Source organism: Castanea sativa, chromosome 2 (assembly GCF_040712315.1).
Source record: "Castanea sativa cultivar Marrone di Chiusa Pesio chromosome 2, ASM4071231v1".
Classification (NCBI taxonomy): domain Eukaryota; kingdom Viridiplantae; phylum Streptophyta; class Magnoliopsida; order Fagales; family Fagaceae; genus Castanea; species Castanea sativa.
The window spans coordinates 53,654,981-53,677,989 of NC_134014.1; the positions used below are offsets into that span (position 1 = coordinate 53,654,981).

The following is a 23,009-nucleotide window of genomic DNA, read 5'->3' on the forward strand; positions in this document are numbered from 1 at the left end:
GTTTTAGGATCTAATTGCAAAGATTTTGATATAATTTTTATTTTCAATTGAAATTTTATGATTTATGTGGGAAAAAAAAATTATAAGGGGTACTTTAGTCTTTTAGTCCAAATAGTGTTATGCTCATTCGGCGCACGATAGCGTTGGATAAGATAGAATGCGCACACGGACGGGTTTGCTCGTCTATAAATATACCCCTAGGGCTCCCAATTTCTTTCGATTGGAGCCTCTCCTATTGAGAGTTTCTCAAGAGAGACAGAGAAACACGCCGTCGATCTCTCTCAGTTATCTCAAAAACACTTAACCGAAACATTTTTTCAAACAAAACGAAAATACAAACTAATCTTCAAAACCAAAAAAAAAAAAAGTATTTTAAGATTTAAGAACTTTCAATCTCTCTCTTTCACTCTCTGAATTAGGGTTTGTTCTTTATTTATTTTCTTTTTTTCTTTCCAAATCCGATCGCCATGGATATGCGATTTCCTTACTCTCCGGCGGAGGTCGCCAAAGTCCGCATGGTTCAGTTCGGCATACTCAGTCCAGACGAGATCGTAATTCTCCATTTCTCAATTCTCTCTTTTTTTTGCAATTTTGTTCAGTTCCGTTTGGTTGCTGAGAAAAACCATGGGAAAACGGGAAAAAAAGGAATTCGGATTTCTTTACCAGCTGCAGTTGTAACTAAATTCTGATTTTTTTTTTTTCTTCATGTTCTGTTACTTCTTGTATTCTAGGGTTTGTTGAATTGTGTTTTTTTTTTAGCTCTTTTTTTGAAGTGTGTTTTGAACGAAGAGTTGTTGGTGTTTTGGTGTGCAGAGGCAAATGTCAGTGGTGCAGGTTGAGCACAGCGAGACTATGGAGAGGGGAAAGCCGAAGGTGGGCGGTTTAAGCGACACTCGGCTCGGTACAATTGATAGAAAGTTGAAGTGTGAGACTTGCACAGCGAACATGGCAGAGTGTCCTGGACACTTTGGGCACCTTGAGCTTGCTAAGCCTATGTTTCATATTGGGTTTTTGAAGACTGTGCTCAGTATCATGCGCTCTGTTTGCTTCAATTGCTCGAAAATTCTGGCTGATGAGGTATCTGAAAGCCTCAGTTATGTTTTATTGGTTTTAAGTGCACTTGTTGAATTTGGAATTGATTCCGTTTGCATATAGTAGTAGGACTATAAGATTAAGCTCCTCCACCAGGTTTTCATGTTAGTTGCCTACTTGAACGTTGGGCGGTTAAGAAGTGAAATTGTCATAAAATGAGTGTAGATGAAATGAAAATGTTTAGAAGGATAAGTGGCAATACAAGGAAAAATAAGATTTTGAAATGAGGAAATTTGCTGAAAGATAGGGGTGGCCGCTGGCCACTCTCGATGAAAAGATGAGGGAGAGTTGCTTGAGATGTGATTTGTTCATGTCTTAAGAAGAGTGATTACTGCACTAGTGACAAAGCGGGTTTGATTCAAGCTGAGGGAACAATAAAAGGTAAGAGGAAGACGAAAAATAACATTACTAGAAGTAGGAAAAATAGGACATGTCAATTAAGGGAGAGTATGATTTTGGATTAAATAGAATGGCTGAAAAAAATACATGTGGCCAACCCTCACTAGACTGTCGAAATTTAATAGTCGATCCCAAAATTTTGGAACTAAGTGTTGGTTGTTGTTATTGCCTGCATGACTCCCTGTAATTTTAATTTTTAGAGTTAATTGGAACAAGCATAAGTTGAACATGTGCAATACAAATGATCTTTGTGGGCCATAACCTAAAGGGGAAAGGGATTGTGAAAGAGGATGAACCAAGTAGTTCACTGCGGTCAATTTAAGTATGTATAAAATGTTCCACCATCTGAATTATGCGAGAGTACTAAACAGTAGAGATTATGGTGATAATGCATATATTGATTAAATGAAACAAATTGAATCCCAGAATTTGCGTTCCTTTTTAGATTGACTAGACTAAGCATTTCAAGAGACTCTCGCTTTGTTTACTCTCTAGTTTTGTATCAGATGGTATATGTCTTAGACATTGTAATTTTTGAAAAAAAATTATTTTAGCCATCTCTTTGTTCTATGATAATGGAATTCAAAAATTGGGTGTCAGTAAGATTGCTTACTCTTTCTACTTCAACTTTTGTTCTTGCAGGAAGACCACAAGTTTAAGCAAGCATTGAAAATAAAGAATCCTAAAAATAGACTTAAAAAGATTTTGGATGCCTGCAAGAATAAAACGAAATGTGAAGGTGGTGATGAACTTGAGGTTCAGGGTCAAGATTCTGAACAACCAGCAAAAAAGAGTCGTGGTGGCTGTGGTGCTCAGCAGCCAAAGCTCACTATAGAAGGTATGAAAATGATTGCGGAGTACAAGGCTCAAAGGAAGAAAAGTGATGATCAAGAGCAGCTTCCAGAACCTGTGGAAAGAAAACAGACACTTACTGCAGAAAGGGTAACCCATTCTGCATGCAATATTGCTTTCTTCATTCTTCACAAAAGATATTGCGCTCTTCATTATTAATGAGTTGTTGCATAATGCTAACATATTGAATGTATGGTAGGTTCTTAGTATTCTAAAGAGGATAAGTGATGAAGACTGCCAATTGCTAGGCTTGAACCCTAAGTATGCCCGTCCGGACTGGATGATTCTACAAGTCCTTCCAATTCCTCCACCTCCTGTTAGACCCTCTGTGATGATGGATACCTCCTCCAGGAGTGAGGCAAGCATCTTCTACTGTTTGTTCTCTTAGTTCTACTGGACACCAGTCTTTCTTTTGTTACTATTAGTTTTTTTTAACTTGTTTGGTTTCATGCGTTGTAGGATGTTATTTATGTAATTTAGCAACTTTGATTTTATGATTTTATCATATTCAAGAGAAGAAACCCTGCTTATGGTCAGTTCTGATTTAATGTCGTTGTTGAGTGCAGGACGATTTGACTCATCAATTGGCTATGATTATAAGGCACAATGAGAATCTGAGGAAACAAGAGAGGAATGGGGCACCTGCACATATCATTTCAGAGTTTGCACAGTTGTTGCAATTTCACATAGCCACATATTTTGACAATGAGTTGCCGGGACAGCCAAGGGTATGGCTGCTGCTTAAAATTACACAAGTGTATCCGAGATAAATGATTTTAGGTATTGGCTAATGCATTTCCTAACCATACAGGCAACCCAGAGATCAGGGAGACCTATTAAATCTATCTGTAGTAGGCTTAAAGCAAAGGAAGGTCGAATCAGAGGTAACTTGATGGGGAAACGTGTGGATTTTTCAGCACGAACTGTTATTACCCCTGATCCAAACATTAATATTGATGAATTGGGGGTCCCATGGAGTATTGCTTTAAATCTCACATATCCAGAGACTGTTACTCCATATAACATTGAAAGGTACACCGTTTCGTACATATTCGTATGTCTACCCTTGTATTATTCTTTGCTCTCTTTATATTTTTGGCTAGTTGTAAATTAACTCTTTTCCTCCATTTTCCTGTTAATGAAACAGGTTGAAGGAGCTTGTTGAGTATGGGCCACATCCTCCACCTGGCAAAACTGGTGCCAAGTATATCATTAGGGATGATGGTCAAAGGCTAGATCTCCGTTACTTGAAGAAAAGTAGCGATCACCATCTAGAGCTTGGATATAAGGCATTGTCTTATATTCTAAATGGTTTTATATTATAGCTCTAGCTTTTTACCACTAGTCTCAAACTCTCTTTTTTGTGGTTGCAGGTGGAGCGGCATTTGAATGATGGAGATTTTGTACTCTTTAATCGTCAACCTAGTCTCCATAAAATGTCTATTATGGGGCATAGAATCAAGATTATGCCATACTCAACTTTTCGTCTGAATTTGTCTGTTACCTCACCATACAATGCTGATTTTGATGGTGATGAAATGAATATGCATGTTCCTCAATCATTTGAAACTAGAGCAGAGGTGTTGGAGCTAATGATGGTGCCTAAATGCATTGTCTCTCCTCAGTCGAATAGACCTGTTATGGGAATAGTTCAGGATACGCTTTTAGGATGCCGTAAAATCACCAAGAGGGACACGCTTATTCCAAAGGTAATAGTGATGCATAAGTTAAGTCTATTTAACAATATCCTTTTCTTAAAATCTTCTGGGAGTCTAATCTCCACTGGTTTCTGCAGGATGTTTTCATGAACATCTTGATGTGGTGGGAGGATTTTGATGGGAAAATTCCTGCTCCTGCAATTTTGAAGCCTGGGCCTTATTGGACTGGAAAACAAGTTTTCAATCTTATTATACCCAAACAGATAAATCTCATACGAACTTCTGCCTGGCACTCAGAGTCAGAAACTGGATCCATTACTCCAGGGGACACCCAAGTGAGAATAGAAAGGGGGGAGCTACTTGCTGGAACTCTTTGCAAAAAGACACTTGGAACATCTACTGGAAGTCTGATACATGTTATTTGGTATGCATGGTTAACATATAGTTATCCACTCACATTTTTAGGTGTGGTATTTTTATGCACTCATATAGCTTATCTTGTTTGAAACTTTAACAGTTTCTGGTTTACAGCCAAAATATGACCAGCCCATTTATTTTTTAATGAGACTTCTCAAAATTGGAAAATTTTCTTCTTTTGAAGTTGATAATGAATACGTAGTTGTTGGGAAAGAAGATTAGTCATTAATAAAACCAACGGTTAAGATTTATTTCCATCTATTCTAATGAAACATGATTTTGCACCTGCTATTGAAGGATGAACTGAAAAACTGAACTCACACAGTGGATATCAGTTGTTATACATGGGGCTTTGCTCTGAAATTTTTTGAAGTCCCTCTTTGATTTTATTCTATGTGTTTGTTTGAACAGGGAAGAGGTTGGTCCTGATGCGGCTCGTAAATTTTTGGGTCATGTGCAGTGGCTTGTTAATTATTGGCTTTTGCAGAATGGTTTTAGTATTGGCATTGGAGATACCATTGCTGATGCATCAACAATGGAGACAATTAATGAAACTATTTCTAAAGCAAAAAACGAAGTGAAAGACCTTATTCGGAAAGCCCAAGCAAAGGAGCTAGAACCTGAACCTGGACGTACCATGATGGAGTCATTTGAAAACAAAGTGAACCAGGTGCCAAGTCAATTTTCTTTTTCCAGATTCTCCCCCCCCCCCTTCCCCATTTTGTTTTTCAAATACTAACTAAATTTATCTGTTATTTTTCAGACTTTGAATAAGGCCCGTGATGATGCCGGAAGTAGTGCCCAAAAGAGTTTAGACGAGAGTAATAATCTCAAGGCTATGGTTACTGCAGGATCCAAAGGTAGTTTCATCAACATTTCACAGATGACTGCTTGTGTGGGGCAGCAGAATGTGGAGGGTAAGCGAATCCCATATGGGTTCATAGACCGGACATTGCCCCATTTCACTAAAGATGATTATGGGCCAGAAAGTCGTGGGTTTGTGGAGAACTCGTATCTGCGTGGACTAACTCCACAGGAGTTCTTTTTTCATGCCATGGGTGGTAGGGAAGGTCTTATTGATACTGCAGTGAAGACCTCTGAAACTGGTTACATTCAAAGGCGACTTGTGAAGGCTATGGAAGATATTATGGTCAAATATGATGGGACTGTACGGAACTCTTTGGGTGATGTTATCCAGTTTCTATATGGGGAAGATGGTATGGATTCTGTCTGGATAGAATCGCAGAAGTTGGAATCTTTGAAAATGAAAAAATTAGAATTTAATAAGACGTTCAGGTATGAGTTTGATGATGAAAATTGGAACCCAGATTACATGATGCAAGAACACATTGAAGACTTGAAAACCATAAGAGAGTTCCGCAACGTGTTTGATGCTGAAGTTCAAAAACTTGAAGCTGATAGATTCCAACTTGGAACAGAGATTGCCACTACAGGTGATAATACTTGGCCATTGCCTGTCAACCTTAAAAGGCTTATATGGAATGCTACGAAGATCTTTAAGATTGACAATCGAAGGCATTCTGATATGCACCCAATGGAAATTGTGGAAGCTGTTGATAAGCTCCAGGAGAGGCTGAAGGTTGTACCAGGTGAGGATTTGTTGAGTGTTGAAGCTCAGAAGAATGCTACTCTCTTCTTTAATATTTTGCTACGTAGCACTTTTGCCAGTAAGAGGGTGTTGGAGGAGTACAAACTTACTCGTGAAGCATTTGAGTGGGTTATTGGTGAAATAGAATCGCGTTTCCTACAGTCACTTGTAGCACCTGGGGAAATGATTGGTTGTGTTGCTGCACAATCTATTGGTGAGCCTGCTACACAGATGACTCTGAATACCTTCCATTATGCTGGTGTTAGTGCAAAGAATGTCACTCTTGGTGTTCCCAGGTTGAGGGAAATCATTAATGTTGCTAAGAGGATCAAAACACCTTCTCTCTCTGTCTACTTGAAGCCTGAAGTTAGTAAAACTAAGGAGAGAGCAAAGAATGTTCAATGTGCTTTGGAATACACTACTCTCCGGAGTGTAACTCAAGCTACAGAAGTATGGTATGATCCGGATCCCATGAGCACAATTATTGATGAGGATGTTGATTTTGTCAGATCCTATTATGAAATGCCAGATGAAGAAGTTGCCCCTGAAAAAATCTCTCCTTGGTTGCTTCGTATAGAGTTGAATCGTGAAATGATGGTGGATAAGAAGTTAAGCATGGCTGACATTGCTGAGAAGATCAACCTTGAATTTGATGATGATTTGACTTGTATATTCAATGATGACAATGCTGAAAAACTGATCCTTCGTATCCGTATCATGAATGATGAAGCTCCGAAGGGTGAACTAAATGATGAATCTGCTGAAGATGATGTTTTCCTCAAGAAGATTGAGAGTAACATGTTGACGGAAATGGCACTTCGAGGTATCCCAGATATCAACAAGGTTTTTATTAAACAATGTAAGATTAACCGGTTCGAAGATAATGATGGATTTAAGCCAGAGCAAGAGTGGATGTTGGATACAGAAGGTGTTAATCTATTGGCAGTTATGTGCCATGATGATGTTGATCCAAAGAGGACCACAAGCAATCACTTGATAGAAATTATTGAGGTTCTCGGAATTGAGGCAGTTCGTCGATCCCTGTTGGATGAATTGAGGGTTGTTATATCTTTTGATGGATCTTATGTGAATTATCGCCATCTGGCTATCCTGTGTGATACAATGACCTATCGTGGCCATTTAATGGCAATCACTCGTCATGGTATCAACCGAAATGATACAGGGCCAATGATGAGATGCTCATTTGAAGAGACGGTGGACATTCTTCTTGATGCTGCGGTGTTTGCTGAAACAGATCATTTGAGGGGTGTTACGGAAAATATAATGTTAGGCCAGCTTGCACCCATTGGCACTGGAGACTGTGCTTTGTATCTCAATGATGAGATGTTGAAGAATGCTATTGAGCTCCAGCTACCTAGTTATATGGATGGCCTGGATTTTGGCATGACACCTTCCCGCTCTCCTGTCTCAGGAACTCCATATCATGATAACTTGATGTCTCCAAGTTATTTGCTGAGCCCAAATCTCCGCCTGTCTCCAATTTCAGATGCTCAGTTTTCTCCTTATGTTGGTGGAATGGCCTTTTCTCCTACTTCATCTCCAGGGTACAGCCCATCATCTCCAGGCTATAGTCCATCATCCCCAGGATATAGTCCTACATCCCCAGGATACAGTCCTACCTCCCCTGGATACAGTCCCACGTCTCCTGGATACAGCCCTACTTCCCCTACTTATAGCCCTAGCTCTCCTGGTTATAGCCCAACAAGTCCTGCTTATTCTCCTACAAGCCCATCTTACTCGCCCACCTCTCCTAGCTATAGCCCCACATCTCCAAGCTATAGTCCTACCTCTCCAAGCTACAGTCCCACATCTCCCACTTACAGCCCAACTTCACCAAGCTATAGCCCCACATCACCTGCATACAGCCCCACATCGCCTGCATACAGCCCCACTTCACCTGCGTACAGCCCTACGTCACCATCCTACAGCCCCACCTCGCCATCCTATAGCCCAACTTCTCCTTCTTATAGCCCAACTTCACCTTCCTACAGCCCTACATCCCCATCATACAGCCCCACATCCCCATCGTACAGCCCTACCTCACCAGCCTATAGCCCCACTTCTCCTGGCTATAGCCCAACATCACCAAGTTACAGCCCAACCTCGCCAAGCTATAGCCCTACATCTCCAAGTTACAATCCTCAGTCAGCAAAATACAGCCCATCACTGGCATACTCACCAAGCAGTCCAAGATTGTCACCGTCCAGTCCATATAGTCCTACCTCTCCAAATTACAGGTGACCCATGTTGCAAAATATGATGACTTCTGTTTGTTTTGGCGGTACAAGGTGTGGTTGATTATGCTAGAAGCTGATTGCAAATATGTAATCGTTCTCATATGTCATTACATTTTCAGCTGCTAGCTGAATGTCCTACCCTTGTCTTGGCCAGTGTTTGATTTTTTCTTGATTTCCAATATTGTGGCAACTTATATTTACTGTTTGTTATGCTTGAACCTTTCATTTCTGTTGCAGCCCAACATCCCCATCATATTCACCAACATCCCCCTCTTATTCTCCATCAAGCCCAACGTACAGTCCCAGCAGGTAAATTTGCTATTTTTAAGACAGCACTTTTTTGGTCTTCTTTTTAAATTCTCTCATGGAAGATATTTTTTCATAAGAAAGAAACATCTCTTATGAAGGATCTATGTCAGGTTTTTCTGTGTTAACATGATGGTTAATTGCCTCAGTCGTTATTAATTGGTTTGCTTGTTTAATGAGCTGCAGAACTGATTGGTCTGTAAAGTAACAACTAACAACTTGAGCAGTTGCGTCTGTTTGGTTTTGTTTTTGGTGGGGTTGGGGTTGGTTTAAAGCACTTTTTTGTTAGTCTGTGTCTCATTCTTTCATCCAAACACCTAATGTTGGGAGAAGGTAGTTCTCAGATTTGGTGACTTCAGTTTCTGTGTTGTTATGAGGTGTAACACACAGCATTTAAGAGCATGAAAAATATATGGGGTTTTACTTAAAAGTAGGTTTATTTTTGTTATTTTTAATTAAATAAGTTTTGATAAGATATTATCTAAATGTTGGTTTCAAATTCAGTCACCATACTTTTTAAAGCTGCATGCTCATCAGCTTTCTGTCCTGGATTTAACTCAGATCACCTGACTTATCCCGTGCTTGCAAATACTATGTATCATGGTTTGGGAGTGGATTGACATATACTTCTTCATTTTGAGTGTTAAAACTGTCTTGAATGATGTTTTCAATTTTTTTACCTCTCCAGTCCATACAATTCTGGAGTGAGCCCGGATTACAGCCCAAGTTCTCCACAATACAGGTGAGCTGATAATGCAATTCTAGTTCTTGAAATAGATCTTTTAAGCTTGTTATTGAATTAATAGGCACCAATATGGTTCTTACATTTCTTCTCTCGACATGCAGTCCAAGTGCAGGGTACTCTCCCAGCCAACCTGGATACTCTCCGTCATCTACCAGCCAGTATACTCCACAAACGAGTAACAAAGATGACATGAGTGACAAAGATGATAGGAGCACTCGTTAAGTCGTATTACTGATAAATAGCTTTAATTATAGCAAAGGTCAAATTCTTCTTCGAGCTCTCATCTCAATGATGTTGAGTAATATAATATTCTCTTATGAAATTCACACATTTTTCTCTTACCACATGACTGCTCTCTAATAATTTAGTCCATTACTGTCTACTGGCTTCTCTCCTTGCTGGCTTCAGCCAGGGAAGTGGTCAATATATACCTGCTTCAGATCCAGTTAAAAAAAAAAAAAAAAACTTGCTTCAGATCCTTCTTTGGGGGTTTGCCATTTTATCATGATTCTCTGCCACTGCAAGTCTGTTGCCACAATTTTTTTGGAATATATTTTGATGTATGAAAATTTTATGTATCTACTTGTCTAGTTTTTGAGGCAAGAAACTTAAACCGTGTTTGTCCTTGCTTTAAACAAAGCGGAATGGGGTATATTGTATTTTCCAACCATGTAAACAGTGCTAATTTCTATATGTTAAAATAACGTTTGATATTGAAAGAATTTAGTTAGAAACGGAGTTGAAAATAGGATGAGTAGTTTATATGCGCTGCTAGTCGGGCGTTCTCTAGCCTTTAATTCCTTCTGACTATCTTGTGCCAGTTGATCGTGTTGTCATCAGTTTGCTATTCATTTATTTTTTTACGGTGTGGGGCAGAGGTTTTTTATTTTTTTTATTTTAAAAGGATGGATCTGAGTTATGTATTGTATTTGTTCATCAAAAATTAAGTCTGTTACTGCTCATCTTCACCTAATTCAGAATGGATACAAGGCTAACTAACTTGCATTTCATTTGTTCATTTGCAGTTAATTTATAGAACATGGGCTGTTGACTTGCAGTCGATATGTAGATGTCTCAGAACTTCGGCAGCTGCTGACATGAAGTTAAATAGCCCTCAAACTGGGCAGTGATGTGCAAAATAATATTTAATCGGAGATGTCAGTTTGTATTGTAGTAGTGCTTGATACTTAATACGTCATCCATTCATTTTGTTTTCTGTCGGAGTACTATTGATGGACATTCTATTATGGAGTTGATTCTGCTGTGCCAATGGCCAAATATATGGGCTAAAAGCCTATTGCATCAATGTATATTTTTCCTTGTAGCAATATTGTAGTGATCTGAAGTTTCAATGTCACTTTTTCAGTATCAAGAGCAAATCTGCAGGTAGACTGAGCAAGGCATTAATGGAACTAATCTTTTATGAATTGTCATTGTTTCCACTTCTGGTTACTATGTCAGTTTTCCATTCCAGGTTATAGCTCTTAGCATTTGTGAGAAATTACTTATTTTATATTCTTCAGAACAAAAGCGATCTGGATGGTATTATGGTTTTGGAGTTGAAACTTGAGAGTGATGGGAGGGGGGCTGGGACTAAAATGGAGTAGGGTTCGAATGATGGTCAGTGATGCCCAAAAGTAGTCCGAGATCGAGTGAGTTTTTAGATGTATAGGTTTTTAAATTAAATGTAAATACGTGGGTTTTTTTCCCCCGTGAAGAATGATTAAATTCAATGGTGTTTTTGATATATATATATATATATATATATATATATATATATATATATATATATATATATATATATATATAAAAGTTGCCTGACACAATGAGCTACCGGAAAGACTTGAAATATCAGTGCAGCTGCTTAGGGAGGATGAAAAATTGTGGATTGAAAAGTGGAGAGAGAGCATTTTAAGTGGTTGTTTGGTTGGGAGAGGGAGGGAAAAAACGTGGTGGAACCGGGTGTTTGTTCGAGATAGTTACAAGAGAAACAAAATGATAATATTACAATAGTAACACAATGAAAGAGATTGTTCGGGATAGTTACAAGAGAAACAAAATTATAATATTACAATAGTAACACAATGGAAGAGATAGGGAGGATGAAAAATTGAGGAGAGAAAAGTGGAGAAAGCATTTTAAGTGGTTGTTTGGTTGGGAGGGGGAAGAAAAAAAAGTGATGGGCTCGGGTCTTTGTTCAAGATGTTTACAAGAGAATTATAATAGTAACATAATAAAGAGAGAGGTACTACCTAATTTTAGAGAGAATTCATTATGTTTTGGAAGCATGCATCCTCTCCCTCATGTGAGCATGAGGGAGATGATGCATGTTTCTGAAACCGAAACATGTAATATTCTCTCCTAATGCTATAGGAGATGATGAGTTGTTAGCTATTCCAATAATGAAGTCTCTCACAATTATTGCTATTTTGGTGCGTTGTGACTTGTGATTGGGAGTTGGTGGAAGTGGGCTCCCATGAAACAAGAGATATAAAGATCTATACAAAACAATATTTAATGTGGTTCGATTAATTAGGCTCCCATGAAACAAGAGATATAAAGATCTATACAAGACAACAATATATAATGTGGTTCGATTAATGCAATGACAAACAAAATTCATAATTAATGATATAGATTACTATCTACCTCAGTCTCACTCGCTCGGCTGTGTATGTACATGTATATGACTAAAGTTACTCTCTTGGCTTCACCAAAAATGGCATCAGCTCCCCTAAAAAAGTGCTCTCAGCTCTCTCCTCGTTTTTGGCACTCACAACCTACCTAAAATAAATTGGCCAAAACCTTTTTTTCAACTTGCCACACATTCTTTTTATTTTCATTATAAAACATCCAAGTTAAAAATGGAAAAAAAAAAAAAATCAAATGCATGACATACAATTAATTGACGGAGTATAAAGTGGAATACGAAAAATTAAATAGAAGATTTGTATTTGCAATCTCTTTTATTTTGTTCCACTCCTAGCCCTTCAAGTATTACACACCTACCCACTGCCATGCATTAGCACAGCGATTAAGAAAAATTGTTCCCATGGCTTCATTGAGAAGATTGACGTGGAATTCAGAATTTGAAGGGCATGCTCGAGGAAGCTTTAATTGCTAGAGCGATCAGGCCCCAATTGCTTGAGCAAACGAGAAGAATCAAAATCTTTCTCTGATGCTCACAAACTGACCATGAATTGATTGCTCGAGCAGGGTTGTGCAGGCTTGAGCGACCGTTGCTTGGGCAGGAATACTCTTGCTGAAGCAAGATCCTACCAGACTTGATTATCTGAATTAGGAATTACAGCCTTTAATCTAAGTACATTGTCAAAGATATTATTAAGCGATTTAAATTATAACATAAATGACAGAAAACACACCATTTTCCTAAAGATATTTTTATTGAAACCATTTTCTGTAGAAGGATGATCACATTTGGTGATGGGACTGAAAGATTCTCATAGGACGTAACTTCTGTCTCTTTGTTTTTTTTGGCGTAAGCTGACAAAAAACGTGCCGTGTTTCTGACCGAAGCTGGATTCTGATGAAAACTAAAGCGTTTTTGGCCTTTTATGTTTTTTTGAGAAGAGTGCCGTGTATTATTTAGTGGATCTCGTGAGCTATTTTATTTAGAAAAAAAATTTAAAATTAAGTTTTGTACTATTATTTATATATTTAAAAATTATTTTCCAGTAAAATAAGTAATATATAATCACAAAAATTGCAATCAAGAGTAGTTTTTAAAGAAGAATTATTTTTAATATTTAAATACTAAATTTTTTTTAATATTTAAATACTGAAAATTATAAAGAAATATTTTTAAGAATGTTTGAGTTATGTTTCTCATTTTAGAGTGTTTAAATTTAAATACAAAATTTAAAAAACTCATTCTACCAGTTTTCAAATAATATTGTTCAATATCACTTTTCTAAATATTTATTTAGAAAAATGTAAGACTCACCGATTTGACAATACCTAACCAATTTTCTTTCTTTCTGACTTCTTTTTTATTTTTCTCTCTCTTGCACGCTATTCTTTGAATTCGTTTCGATAGAACTTATTGCTAAAAATAAAAAACTAAAAACTGAAAACACTGTAGTAAAATAATTTTTAAATGTGTGAATAATGAAGCAGGACCCATTTTTAATGAAAAAGTATATAAACAGTGTCGTGAACAATATCATAAACAGTAATATCAGTGATAAACAGTGTTGTTTGTTTCCTAAAAGTTGAAAAGCTATTGCAGGAGGAAAAAAAAAAAAAAAAAAGGAGCTGAAACGCAAACTCAAAAACTCAAAACATAGACTTGGTATCCGAATGGATATTTTGGGTCCGTTTGGATAGAACTTATTTTGCTGAAACTGAAAACTGAAAACACTGTAGCAAAATAATTTTTAAATATATGAATAGTTTTGTGGGACCCATTTTTAATGAAAAAGTTGTTAAAAAGTGAAATTTGTGGGACCCATGAACAGTGCATTTGTGCACTGTTTATGGCTGAAAAGTCAAAATAAACTGCTGGATTAAAAAAAAAAAAAAAAGCAAAAACGTAGACGCACAAACGGCGGATCCAAACGCCCTCTTTATCTTTCTTCTTTCTTTCTTATTTCCTTTTCTTTTCCTCTTGCTCCTGCACGCTGCCACTCTCTCTTCTTCTTTCTCTTTATTATTTTTTATTTTCCTCCTCTTTTGCACGCTGGTCTTCTTCTTCTTCTTTTTTTATTGCCCTTTTTTGTGTGTGTAAATATCGTAGTTGATGGCTTTCTCTTGTTTTTGTTTTTTCTGGGTTGGATAACCAGTGATTCAGTTGGATAGAATAGCAATTTGGCTTTTCTTCTGTCTGGGTTTTTCTTTTCTCATGTCTCAACTAAAAAAATAGCAATTTGGCTTTGGTTCGGTTGGGTTTGCATTCTCAAAAACAGCTACATATATAAAATACACAATTATATTTTTTCACTTAAAAAAAAGATGTTATTAGAAATATGGTACCAAACATTTATTTATTTATTAGTTTTTTTTTTTTTTGTATTAGGAGTATTTTAAACACGTGTTTTCATAACACTTTTTAAATTATAATTTTCACATCATTTTATACAACAAGACTTAAAATATGCTACCAAACAGGCCCTTAAAGTCTTCCCATTGCATGATTTGGTTTGATCTGGGTTTTGATTCCCCCATCCACTTTTTCATTTTATTTTTCATTTAAGTTTTTACATGTTAAAATGTGGACAATATCGTAGCACTAGTGGATGTATGTGTGAAATTGTGTCAAAAGAATATTTTTCCTCCAAGGAATTGCTTGGCTACACTCTGCCAAAATTTAAAACTGGTTTAAATATATTGTATTACATCCGTTAGAAATATGTGGTTAAATGATTAAATTTGTCATATCTTAATAGCTTAAATTTTTAGGATAATCAGTAATTAAACATGGTATCAGAAATGATTAAATTTACTATATCCTAATAGTTGAAGCTTTTGGGACAATGATTAATTTAACAACATCATACCAAACTTTCTTTTCTAATTCTTTTGACACAAAAAAAAACAAATAAATAAAAGAAGAAAATAAATAAAAAATTGACTGCCTTAAAGGGTATATCAATGCATACAATTGCACGGCCAATCAACCAAAAATCTTATATAGCTTTATTTTAATTTGAGGCCTGTTACTATGAGTCTTTTCCTTCACTCTTCTGTTCCTCTTCTCTCTTTCACTAAATTGCCAGCTACAGCTAGAAGTTGCTTTTCTCATAAAACAAATGGTAGCGAGAGTCGTTCCCCTCGTACAATCCAATGCATGGCGGCCAAAAGAAATTCCGAAAATTCAAACATTATTAGGAGAACAGCAAATTACCAACGTCCAATTTGGGACTACGACTACATGCAGTCACTGAAAAGTGAATACGTGGTATAAGATTTTGTTCTTGTTATTCTTGCTGTTGGTTCTTAGAAGTAGAAGCATGCATTTGGTATCGTTTAAAAAAAAAAAAAAAACTGCCACTCTTACTATAGTTTATTCCTACTCCACTTTTCTAATCCACAAAATTGAAAGATTGAGATCTAAAATAAATGAGACCACAATGGTTAATTATTATAGTGTTGAACCAAGTATAAAAAAATCTATGTAGTTTTATTAATTTTTTTTCCTAACTATGCAATTATATTATTACAGTCGAAAGAAAAGTGTAATTTTATCCAAATGATTGATATGCAGGGAGAACCATACAGTAGAAGAGTCAACAAGTTGAAGGAAGAAGTGAGAATGATGCTAGACAAAATGGTGGATCCTGTAAATAAACTCGAGTTAATCGATCTCTTGCAAAAACTTGGTTTATCATATCATTTTGAGAATGATATAAAGAAATTGCTGAAGAGCATATACGACAATATTTCGAACAATGATGCATGGGATAAGGAGGCTTTGTATGCTGTTGCTCTCAAATTTCAACTCCTTAGACAGCATGGGTATAATGTTTCTCAAGGTAACCAAAGGAAGCCCTCTTCTTTGTCCACATTAAAAGATAAAAAAAGTGGTGATTGTATATATATCTAAATATACTTTGAGTTTAATCCATGTTAAATGAGATATGCATTCTTGATTGCAGAGGTTTTTGGTAGTTTCATGGATGAGTTGGGGGAATTTAAAGCATACCTTTATGAAGATACTAAAGGAATGCTATATCTGTATGAAGCATCATATCTATCTATAGAGGGTGAAAATGTCCTAGAGCACGCAAGAGATTTCACAACTAAGCATTTAGAAGAATTTGTTAAGAGAAACAAAGATCAATATCTTTCCAGAGTAGTTAGCCATGCCCTGGAGCTTCCATTGGATTGGAGGATGCCACGGTTGGAGGCAAGGTGGTGGTTCATAGATATATATGAAAGAAGTGACGACATGAATCCTACTTTGCTTGAGCTTGCTAAGTTGGATTTCAACATGGTGCAAGCAACATACCAGGACGATTTAAGACATATATTAATGTAATAGATCATTATTTCTCACTTCATGTTGTGATTTGATTTATTTTCTTAAACTAATATGGTATCCCTTGTCTCATATAAGGTGGTGGAGGAGTACAGGTCTTGGGGAAAAGTTGAACTTTGCTCGAGACAGGTTGATAGAGTGTTTCCTTTGGACTGTGGGAACTAGATTTGAGCCACAATTTGGATATTTTAGGAGAATGAGCACTAGGATTAATGTACTTATAACAAATATTGATGATATTTATGATGTGTATGGTAAGTTAGATGAACTAGAGCTCTTTACAGAGACCGTTGAAAGGTTGGTAATCATGTACTTTGTTTTACATGCTTCTTCTTATGTTAAGTATATGCTTCTTTACTACTTAATTTGGTTATAATTAATACAATTTACAATGTAATTTCAGGTGGGACGACATAAATTTAACAGAGAAGCTTCCAGACTATATGAAGCAATATTTCTACGTTCTCAATAACACTCTCAACGAAATAGCTCTTGACACTCTCAAGGAACAAGGACTTCATATCCATTCTTATCTGAAAAAAGCAGTACACATTTGCTCCCTATATTAATGATTTTTTTTTTAAAATTTCTCACTTTGTTGAATATTAAATTTCTATATGTAGAATGTATCATATAACCAATATTTTTTATGGTTCAGTGGGCAGATTTATGCAAATCTTATATAGTGGAGGCAAGGTGGTATTATAGTGGGTATACGCCGACCTTACAAGAATATAACAACAATGCATGGATTTCAATAGCCGGACCTGTAGCACTAGTGCATTATTATTTTTTAGTTACAAATCCAATAACAAAGGAGGCCTTGCAATGCTTAGAGGAGTATCACAATATAATTCGTTTGTCATCAATGATTTTCCGATTTGAAAATGATTTAGGAACATCTCCGGTATGCAATTTCAATAAAGATGATTATAATGTTAATTTTTGTAACAATATGATATACTACTGATCTTCTTTGTCTTCTATTGATTTAGGATGAGTTAAAAAAGGGAGATGTTCCCAAATCAATCCAATGTTACATGCACGAAACTGGAGCTTTATATGAAGGTGCATATGAGTACATACAATATTTGAGTGGTATAACATGGAAACAAATGAATAAAGTTCGAGTTGCAAAATCTCCCTTCTCCAAGACTTATATTGGAATTGCAGTGAACCTATCTAGGACGGCGATGTTCTTTTATCATCATGGAGATAAGTTTGGGGTTACAAACCGTGAGACTAAGGATCGAGTATTATCATTGCTTGTTCAGCCATTTCCATTATGAATGTACAATGTTGTACCACAACGTCAATGTAGTCAATGTTATGGATGAGGTGATCATGGGAATCAATATTGTGTCAGTAACAAATTGTTTTGCAGATAGAGTTCTTTTATTTTTATATTTCATTTTAAAATGAATGGTTAAGATTGTACCATGTTGTTAAGTTTTAGATCCCTTAACGCAATATGTTTAACCTAATATTAAGCCAAGTTGATTAACAAGTTTGTTAATTAAAACTAGGTTAAACAAATATGTGTAAAATAAATATAATGCGGAAAGTAAAATACACAAAGATCTGATGACCTAATAAAACTTAACCAATAAAAAACCTGGGGAGGATTTATCTTAGCTATTCTCAAGGTAAGATCTATTATGAAAGAATTGAAGTTTGTACAATAAGACTTAGACCACTAACATCCTATTGCTACCTCGTGTAGAAAACTTATTACTACGACCACGTGACAGCTCCGAGTTCACGGACTACTTTTTTCCTTGATCTACGTCAACCACCTACTTGTGACTTTGACATACTTCTCAAAGGTTTCAGATCTTCTTGAAAGTTTTTTATGCAGCAACTAAAGCAACCATCAAGTTCTTAATGTGAATCTTGATCTTGATAGTTCTATATATGTGTATGAAGGTAAACACCTCTTAGATCTCACAAAAGATTCAACACACAACTCAACAAAGACTTCTAAAATGTAGTTAGGATTTTTCTTTTTATACTTGGAGTGAAACACTTAATCTTACATGTCATATGGGCTTGGGCTGGTTTGAAACTACTACAGAAAGTTCTTGTTCTGCGAGATTCGATCGATCGAGTCTAATTTTCGATCGATCAAGCCTTGCAGAATTTGACCAATAAATTCCTGCAATTACTCGATTTCAAACTTACACTGATCCAAACTTTAAGCAAGTCTAAACCTAGACTCATTGTTTTGATCATGGTTTGCCAACATATACAAAGTGAAGTCCTAATAAATTAGTTCCTAATGTCTTAGAACCTAACACATGTTCCTAATTCCCTCATAAAAACTTATAATAATGGCACCGCATCATCTACTTAAAATTAATAAATTGAATTCTTGATTACACTGTAAAGTTGTGATTTACAACTATATTTTATGTCGGCTTTATTCTATGACAAAAAGTGTTATATTTGCTTTAATTTGTTTCTTGTATTTTGTGGGATTTTATTATATTGAGTTTAGTATTAAGTTGGTGAAGAATCGATCATAAAATAAAGAATTAGTGAATTTCGCTAGTGTCTCGCTAGAAGCTAACTCGTGAAAGAGCCACATGAGAAGCATATATTGGAAGCTGAAGAGTCATGCCACCCTGGAGGATTTTGCGAGTATCTTGCGGGTAAGGCCTTCTCGCGAGATACCCGTGAAACTCTCTGTCTGGAGGATTTTTAAGTATGACTTTCTTACCCTTCACCCATACTATATATACCCTCATTACCCACAAAGTAAGGAGAGACCATTCAGAGAGAAAAACCCTAGATAGGTTTTCAACAACACACACACACACACCCATTCTTTTAGAGAGAGAGAACTACTCATCCTTAGTGAGAAATCATTCTAGTCTCTTCTCATTCCCTCTCCCATTGTCATACCTTAAGAGGAGACTTGTACCCAAACATAACCCACACATTTTCAGAGTGTAGAAAGTGTTTCGGAGCTTGGGAAGTTCTGAGGATTTTCCAAAAGAAGTTGGTGAGGCTTGGCAGATGCAATCGGGCGTATTGCGGGATCTGAAAAGTTAGACAAGACACGGTTTCGAGAAGCCTTATTGGAGTAGGAGCTTGGAGGGTTTAGGTGCATTGGGTAGATTAGGCTTGAAGGGTTTCTTGCTATTCGTGTATCCCAACTTATTGTCTAGTGGATCGATTTACCGCTTGGAGGGCGGTAGAGAGGTTTTTTGCCGAGGTCTTCAGTTCCCTCTTCGATAATACATTGGCGTGTTATCTTGTGTTTGCATCTTTCTTCCCTTACTCTTGTGCTTTACTTTTATTTTTTGCTATTCATGTTTATGCACTAGAGTAGTTATCGATTTATTGTGCCTCATTTACTCTTGTTCCGCACTTAGATAAGTTAGAGTAAAAGCAATCTAGCCGTAGTCCTTTAATTTGGGGTCTAAACAAGCTCTTGTGTTTTAACACAAATTCGAGCTTTCACTCACTATTGTGTTGATGCCACCCAAATTTGTCTTTGGCAAGATCTCAATGCTAGAGATGACAAAGAAGTTGGTGGCGCCATCGGACTTCATTGAACTTGATTTTCAGAGTTTTAGAGCTCTCTATTGGCCTTCATTCATGAGCTTGGGTTTCCCAGGTACTTCTTTGAGGGCCACACACAAGAACTGCCCCCTTTTCCATAACCCAAAACAACTCAATTTCTAAGAAGAATAGTTTGGGATGGTGGTTGATAATACAAGACAGCATCGATCACACGTTTCTATCAAACTCCCAAATTTCTGTATCATATTAATTATTCCATCTATTCCAAATTGTTGCAAGTATTTAAAAACCCACCATTTTAAGAGGAACATTCTTTGTTATTTTGTCTCTTAATTAAAAAGATAGAAGTTTCCAAAATTACCAAAAAACAAAGTTCTCAAAAAATTTTATCGTTTGAAGTGTTTGTGTTTGGTAGGAGCATAGTAGGAAACTCAATAAATTAATAATGACTTTTAATTTTAGAGACAAAATTTTTTTGGGATATTTCAAACTGGAATACAAGACCAACAATTTGAGATAGAGGGAGTATTAAAAATGGTTAGAAATGATTTAAAATTGAAAAGAGAGAAAAAGATAGACTATCATACAGGTGTGACTATTTGATTCACAAAAAATCATCTGTTTCTAGGACATGCGTGGCTTAAATATCATGTGGTAATAATTATGGTATTCCATTAATTATTGAAGCTCCATGCTTCTAAGTTCTGTCTATTTTTTTGGGGTAAGTTGACAGAACGTGTTCTGTTTCCATCACAATGAAACATAGGATGATTAATTACAAAGCATACCAAATTGTCTTTTTTACTTCCTTAGAAACAAAAATTAAAAAGGGGAAATGATAGTGATTTAAGAGTATATAAATGCATAAAATCAAGAATCTAAAACAGTTTTGAGTTCCAGTTAGCTCAGCAGGTAAAGTCTTTAATGGTTGAATGAGAAATCTGGGGTTTAATTTCTGCCTACATCAAAAACTGATTAGTGTCTTAGTCTGATGATAAAGAGCTATTATTAGGAGCAGACGTTATAGGTTGCTACAGTACTCTCTCATTCGAGAGAGCTACCGTAGCAACTCCAAACATTTTTTTTTCTCTTAAAATAATCTCTTGGTTGAATAAAAGATTTTTTTTCTCTTTCCTCCATTTCTCTTTCTTTGTTCTCCCTCTTCGTTGGTCTTTGTTCTCTCTCTCTCTCTCTCTCTCTCTCTCTCAGATGTGATCTTTCTTATTTTGAACTTTTGGCATGTGGTGGTCCATGGGGTTGTAATTTGGGTTCCATCTATCCCAAATTGTTGCAAATAATAATAATAATAATAATAATATCAGAGACAGTCCCAACACATTTCAAATTAGTGTTAGATTTCACATGGGCTTGAGGTCTTGAGCAGATAAAAAGAGGGAAAACAGGAAAGGGAAGGGTAAAAGCAAAAAGTAAGAATAATAAAGGAGAGGAGATCCCAACCGGTGAACTGATTGTTGAGAAGAAGCATAAGAAGCTTGGGTGATCAACAACGGCAACAAATGGCGTTCCGGTGCTGCTTCTTGCTTTAATTGCTTCTTCTTCCTCTTTTTCTTCTTCTTGTCAGCCTTCCCCTCTCTCAATATTTACAAAGCAACTCTCTCTTTTCTTGAAAGTTTACAAATAAATCAAAGATTTTTGCTTCGGTCCGAAATGCACTTACCGGCCGGAATCCTGTATTTATCTCGGTGCGATCGAAACAGCTCTGGTATGGCCGGTATTAAATCCAGTTTGAAATGAGAGTCTACCTGTACCGGTGAAGGTGCCGGAATGGAAAATTTTGGCCGTACCGGCCGGTACAGTATGAAACTGACTTCCTTGAATAATAGACACTTTAGTGTAAAGGCAATCTATGCCTACATTATTCTGGGTCCTTTACTTTTTTTTGTTTGTTTATATTATTATCATTTTGGCCTTGACATATTTGGGTTTGGTTCTTACATTATTGTTGTACATTGTGTCGGGCGTTGGGCTACCAGTGAGATCCTAGGCATTGCATGGTGTGCAATAGCATAGATCTCAGCTGTTAAAGCCATTAAATGGCTCTTGTGAAGAGCCAGCTCATCAATCCGCATGAAAGGTTAAAAAAACCCCTAACTTGCCAAAATATTTTACCAAACCTAATTTCACTTACAACACAGCTAGCAACAGTGCAAATTTCTTGTCCCAAAAGATGAGGTGAAGAAAAAGAAGCCGCCAGAGATTATTAAGGGACCAAAAGAAGGTGGGAAATCTGATGTTTTTAATGATGACACAATGGTTTTGAAACAAGCAGTGCCTTCTTTGGGTCTGATAAAGCGGTTTTCAAGTGCTCGTGGTGCGTTGTCACACTTTCATTGGGGGACTCATGGTGCTGTTGTGGTGCCGGATTGCCAAGATGGGTGTCGAGAAAGATAGAAAGGGCAAAGAGTTCACCACAAGGAATTTCATATATCTGATACTTGCATCTTTCCTCTTATAGTCTATAAGTTATACATGATTATATCGTCCACACACTATAAAATAAAAGATGTATACACATATCAAATGTATGAAATAATTATTGTAACTTTTGAAAGGAGATATAATATTTTTTTTATAACATTTGTAATTGATGTATATTAATAATATTAATAGTATAAATGGTAAGTTACGTTGAATTCATGATATTTTGATCATAACTTATTAAATTAAAAAATTTATGAGGAAAACCGTTTTCTTAATATTACTCGGGAAGATAAAGAGGTGATATATCGTGTATCAAATACATGCAATATTTCTCTCAGCTCCTCCCACCTTTGGCCCGTATTGTAGCGAGCTGCACAGGAGAGTAGCTTTGAAGTCAAAGAAGTCAACCCTCCCTTCCCCTAGGAAATAATTGCAGCCATATTATTGAATTTTCTAAGTCAAATAAAATTAGTAGATTCCGTTCCGTACAAAAGTTTTTAGATCATCGTCACTTTTTTTTTTTTTTGGCTGGGTAAATGTGGGGGAGATCATCGTCACATTTGCTACAATTGTAACAAAAGATTTAATTCTGGACAAAAATTTCACTTTAGACTCTGTTTGGGAGTTCATAAGGGAATAGAAAGAAATTGAATGGAATGGAATATATTTAAGTAAGGGAAATGAATGCAATTAAGTAACCTTGATT

The 23,009-nt window shown here is 36.4% G+C and overlaps 2 protein-coding genes across 2 annotated transcripts; both read left to right on the forward strand.

Annotated features, from left to right (window-relative positions):
- Window positions 1–218: 218 nt before the first annotated feature.
- LOC142623421 (DNA-directed RNA polymerase II subunit RPB1) lies at window positions 219–10,763 on the forward strand. The gene is made up of 15 exons (XM_075796831.1): window positions 219–551; window positions 814–1,077; window positions 2,134–2,433; window positions 2,543–2,701; window positions 2,910–3,071; window positions 3,155–3,375; window positions 3,491–3,632; window positions 3,717–4,052; window positions 4,139–4,425; window positions 4,830–5,088; window positions 5,182–8,285; window positions 8,523–8,594; window positions 9,280–9,333; window positions 9,438–9,595; window positions 10,362–10,763. The coding sequence occupies exons 1-14, from the start codon at window positions 468–470 to the stop codon at window positions 9,556–9,558; spliced, it is 5,565 nt and encodes a 1,854-aa protein (XP_075652946.1). The 5' UTR covers window positions 219–467; the 3' UTR covers window positions 9,559–9,595; window positions 10,362–10,763.
- A 4,237-nt stretch (window positions 10,764–15,000) lies between these two features.
- LOC142624063 (terpene synthase 10-like) lies at window positions 15,001–17,720 on the forward strand. Its single transcript, XM_075797567.1, has 7 exons — window positions 15,001–15,253; window positions 15,560–15,827; window positions 15,951–16,329; window positions 16,412–16,630; window positions 16,737–16,878; window positions 16,992–17,240; window positions 17,329–17,720. The coding sequence occupies exons 1-7, from the start codon at window positions 15,017–15,019 to the stop codon at window positions 17,620–17,622; spliced, it is 1,788 nt and encodes a 595-aa protein (XP_075653682.1). The 5' UTR covers window positions 15,001–15,016; the 3' UTR covers window positions 17,623–17,720.
- Window positions 17,721–23,009: the final 5,289 nt, after the last annotated feature.

Excerpts from the sequence above, each read along its gene's own strand:
- LOC142623421 (XM_075796831.1), top strand. The coding sequence starts at position 468 with ATGGATATGCGATTTCCTTACTCTCCGGCGGAGGTCGCCAAAGTCCGC. Across the intron at positions 5,089-5,181 it reads TTGAAAACAAAGTGAACCAG|ACTTTGAATAAGGCCCGTGA; the intron begins GTGCCAAGTCAA and ends GTTATTTTTCAG. Across the intron at positions 8,595-9,279 it reads CCAACGTACAGTCCCAGCAG|TCCATACAATTCTGGAGTGA; the intron begins GTAAATTTGCTA and ends TTACCTCTCCAG.
- LOC142624063 (XM_075797567.1), top strand. The coding sequence starts at position 15,017 with ATGAGTCTTTTCCTTCACTCTTCTGTTCCTCTTCTCTCTTTCACTAAA. Across the intron at positions 16,879-16,991 it reads ATTCTTATCTGAAAAAAGCA|TGGGCAGATTTATGCAAATC; the intron begins GTACACATTTGC and ends TTTATGGTTCAG. Across the intron at positions 17,241-17,328 it reads ATGATTTAGGAACATCTCCG|GATGAGTTAAAAAAGGGAGA; the intron begins GTATGCAATTTC and ends CTATTGATTTAG.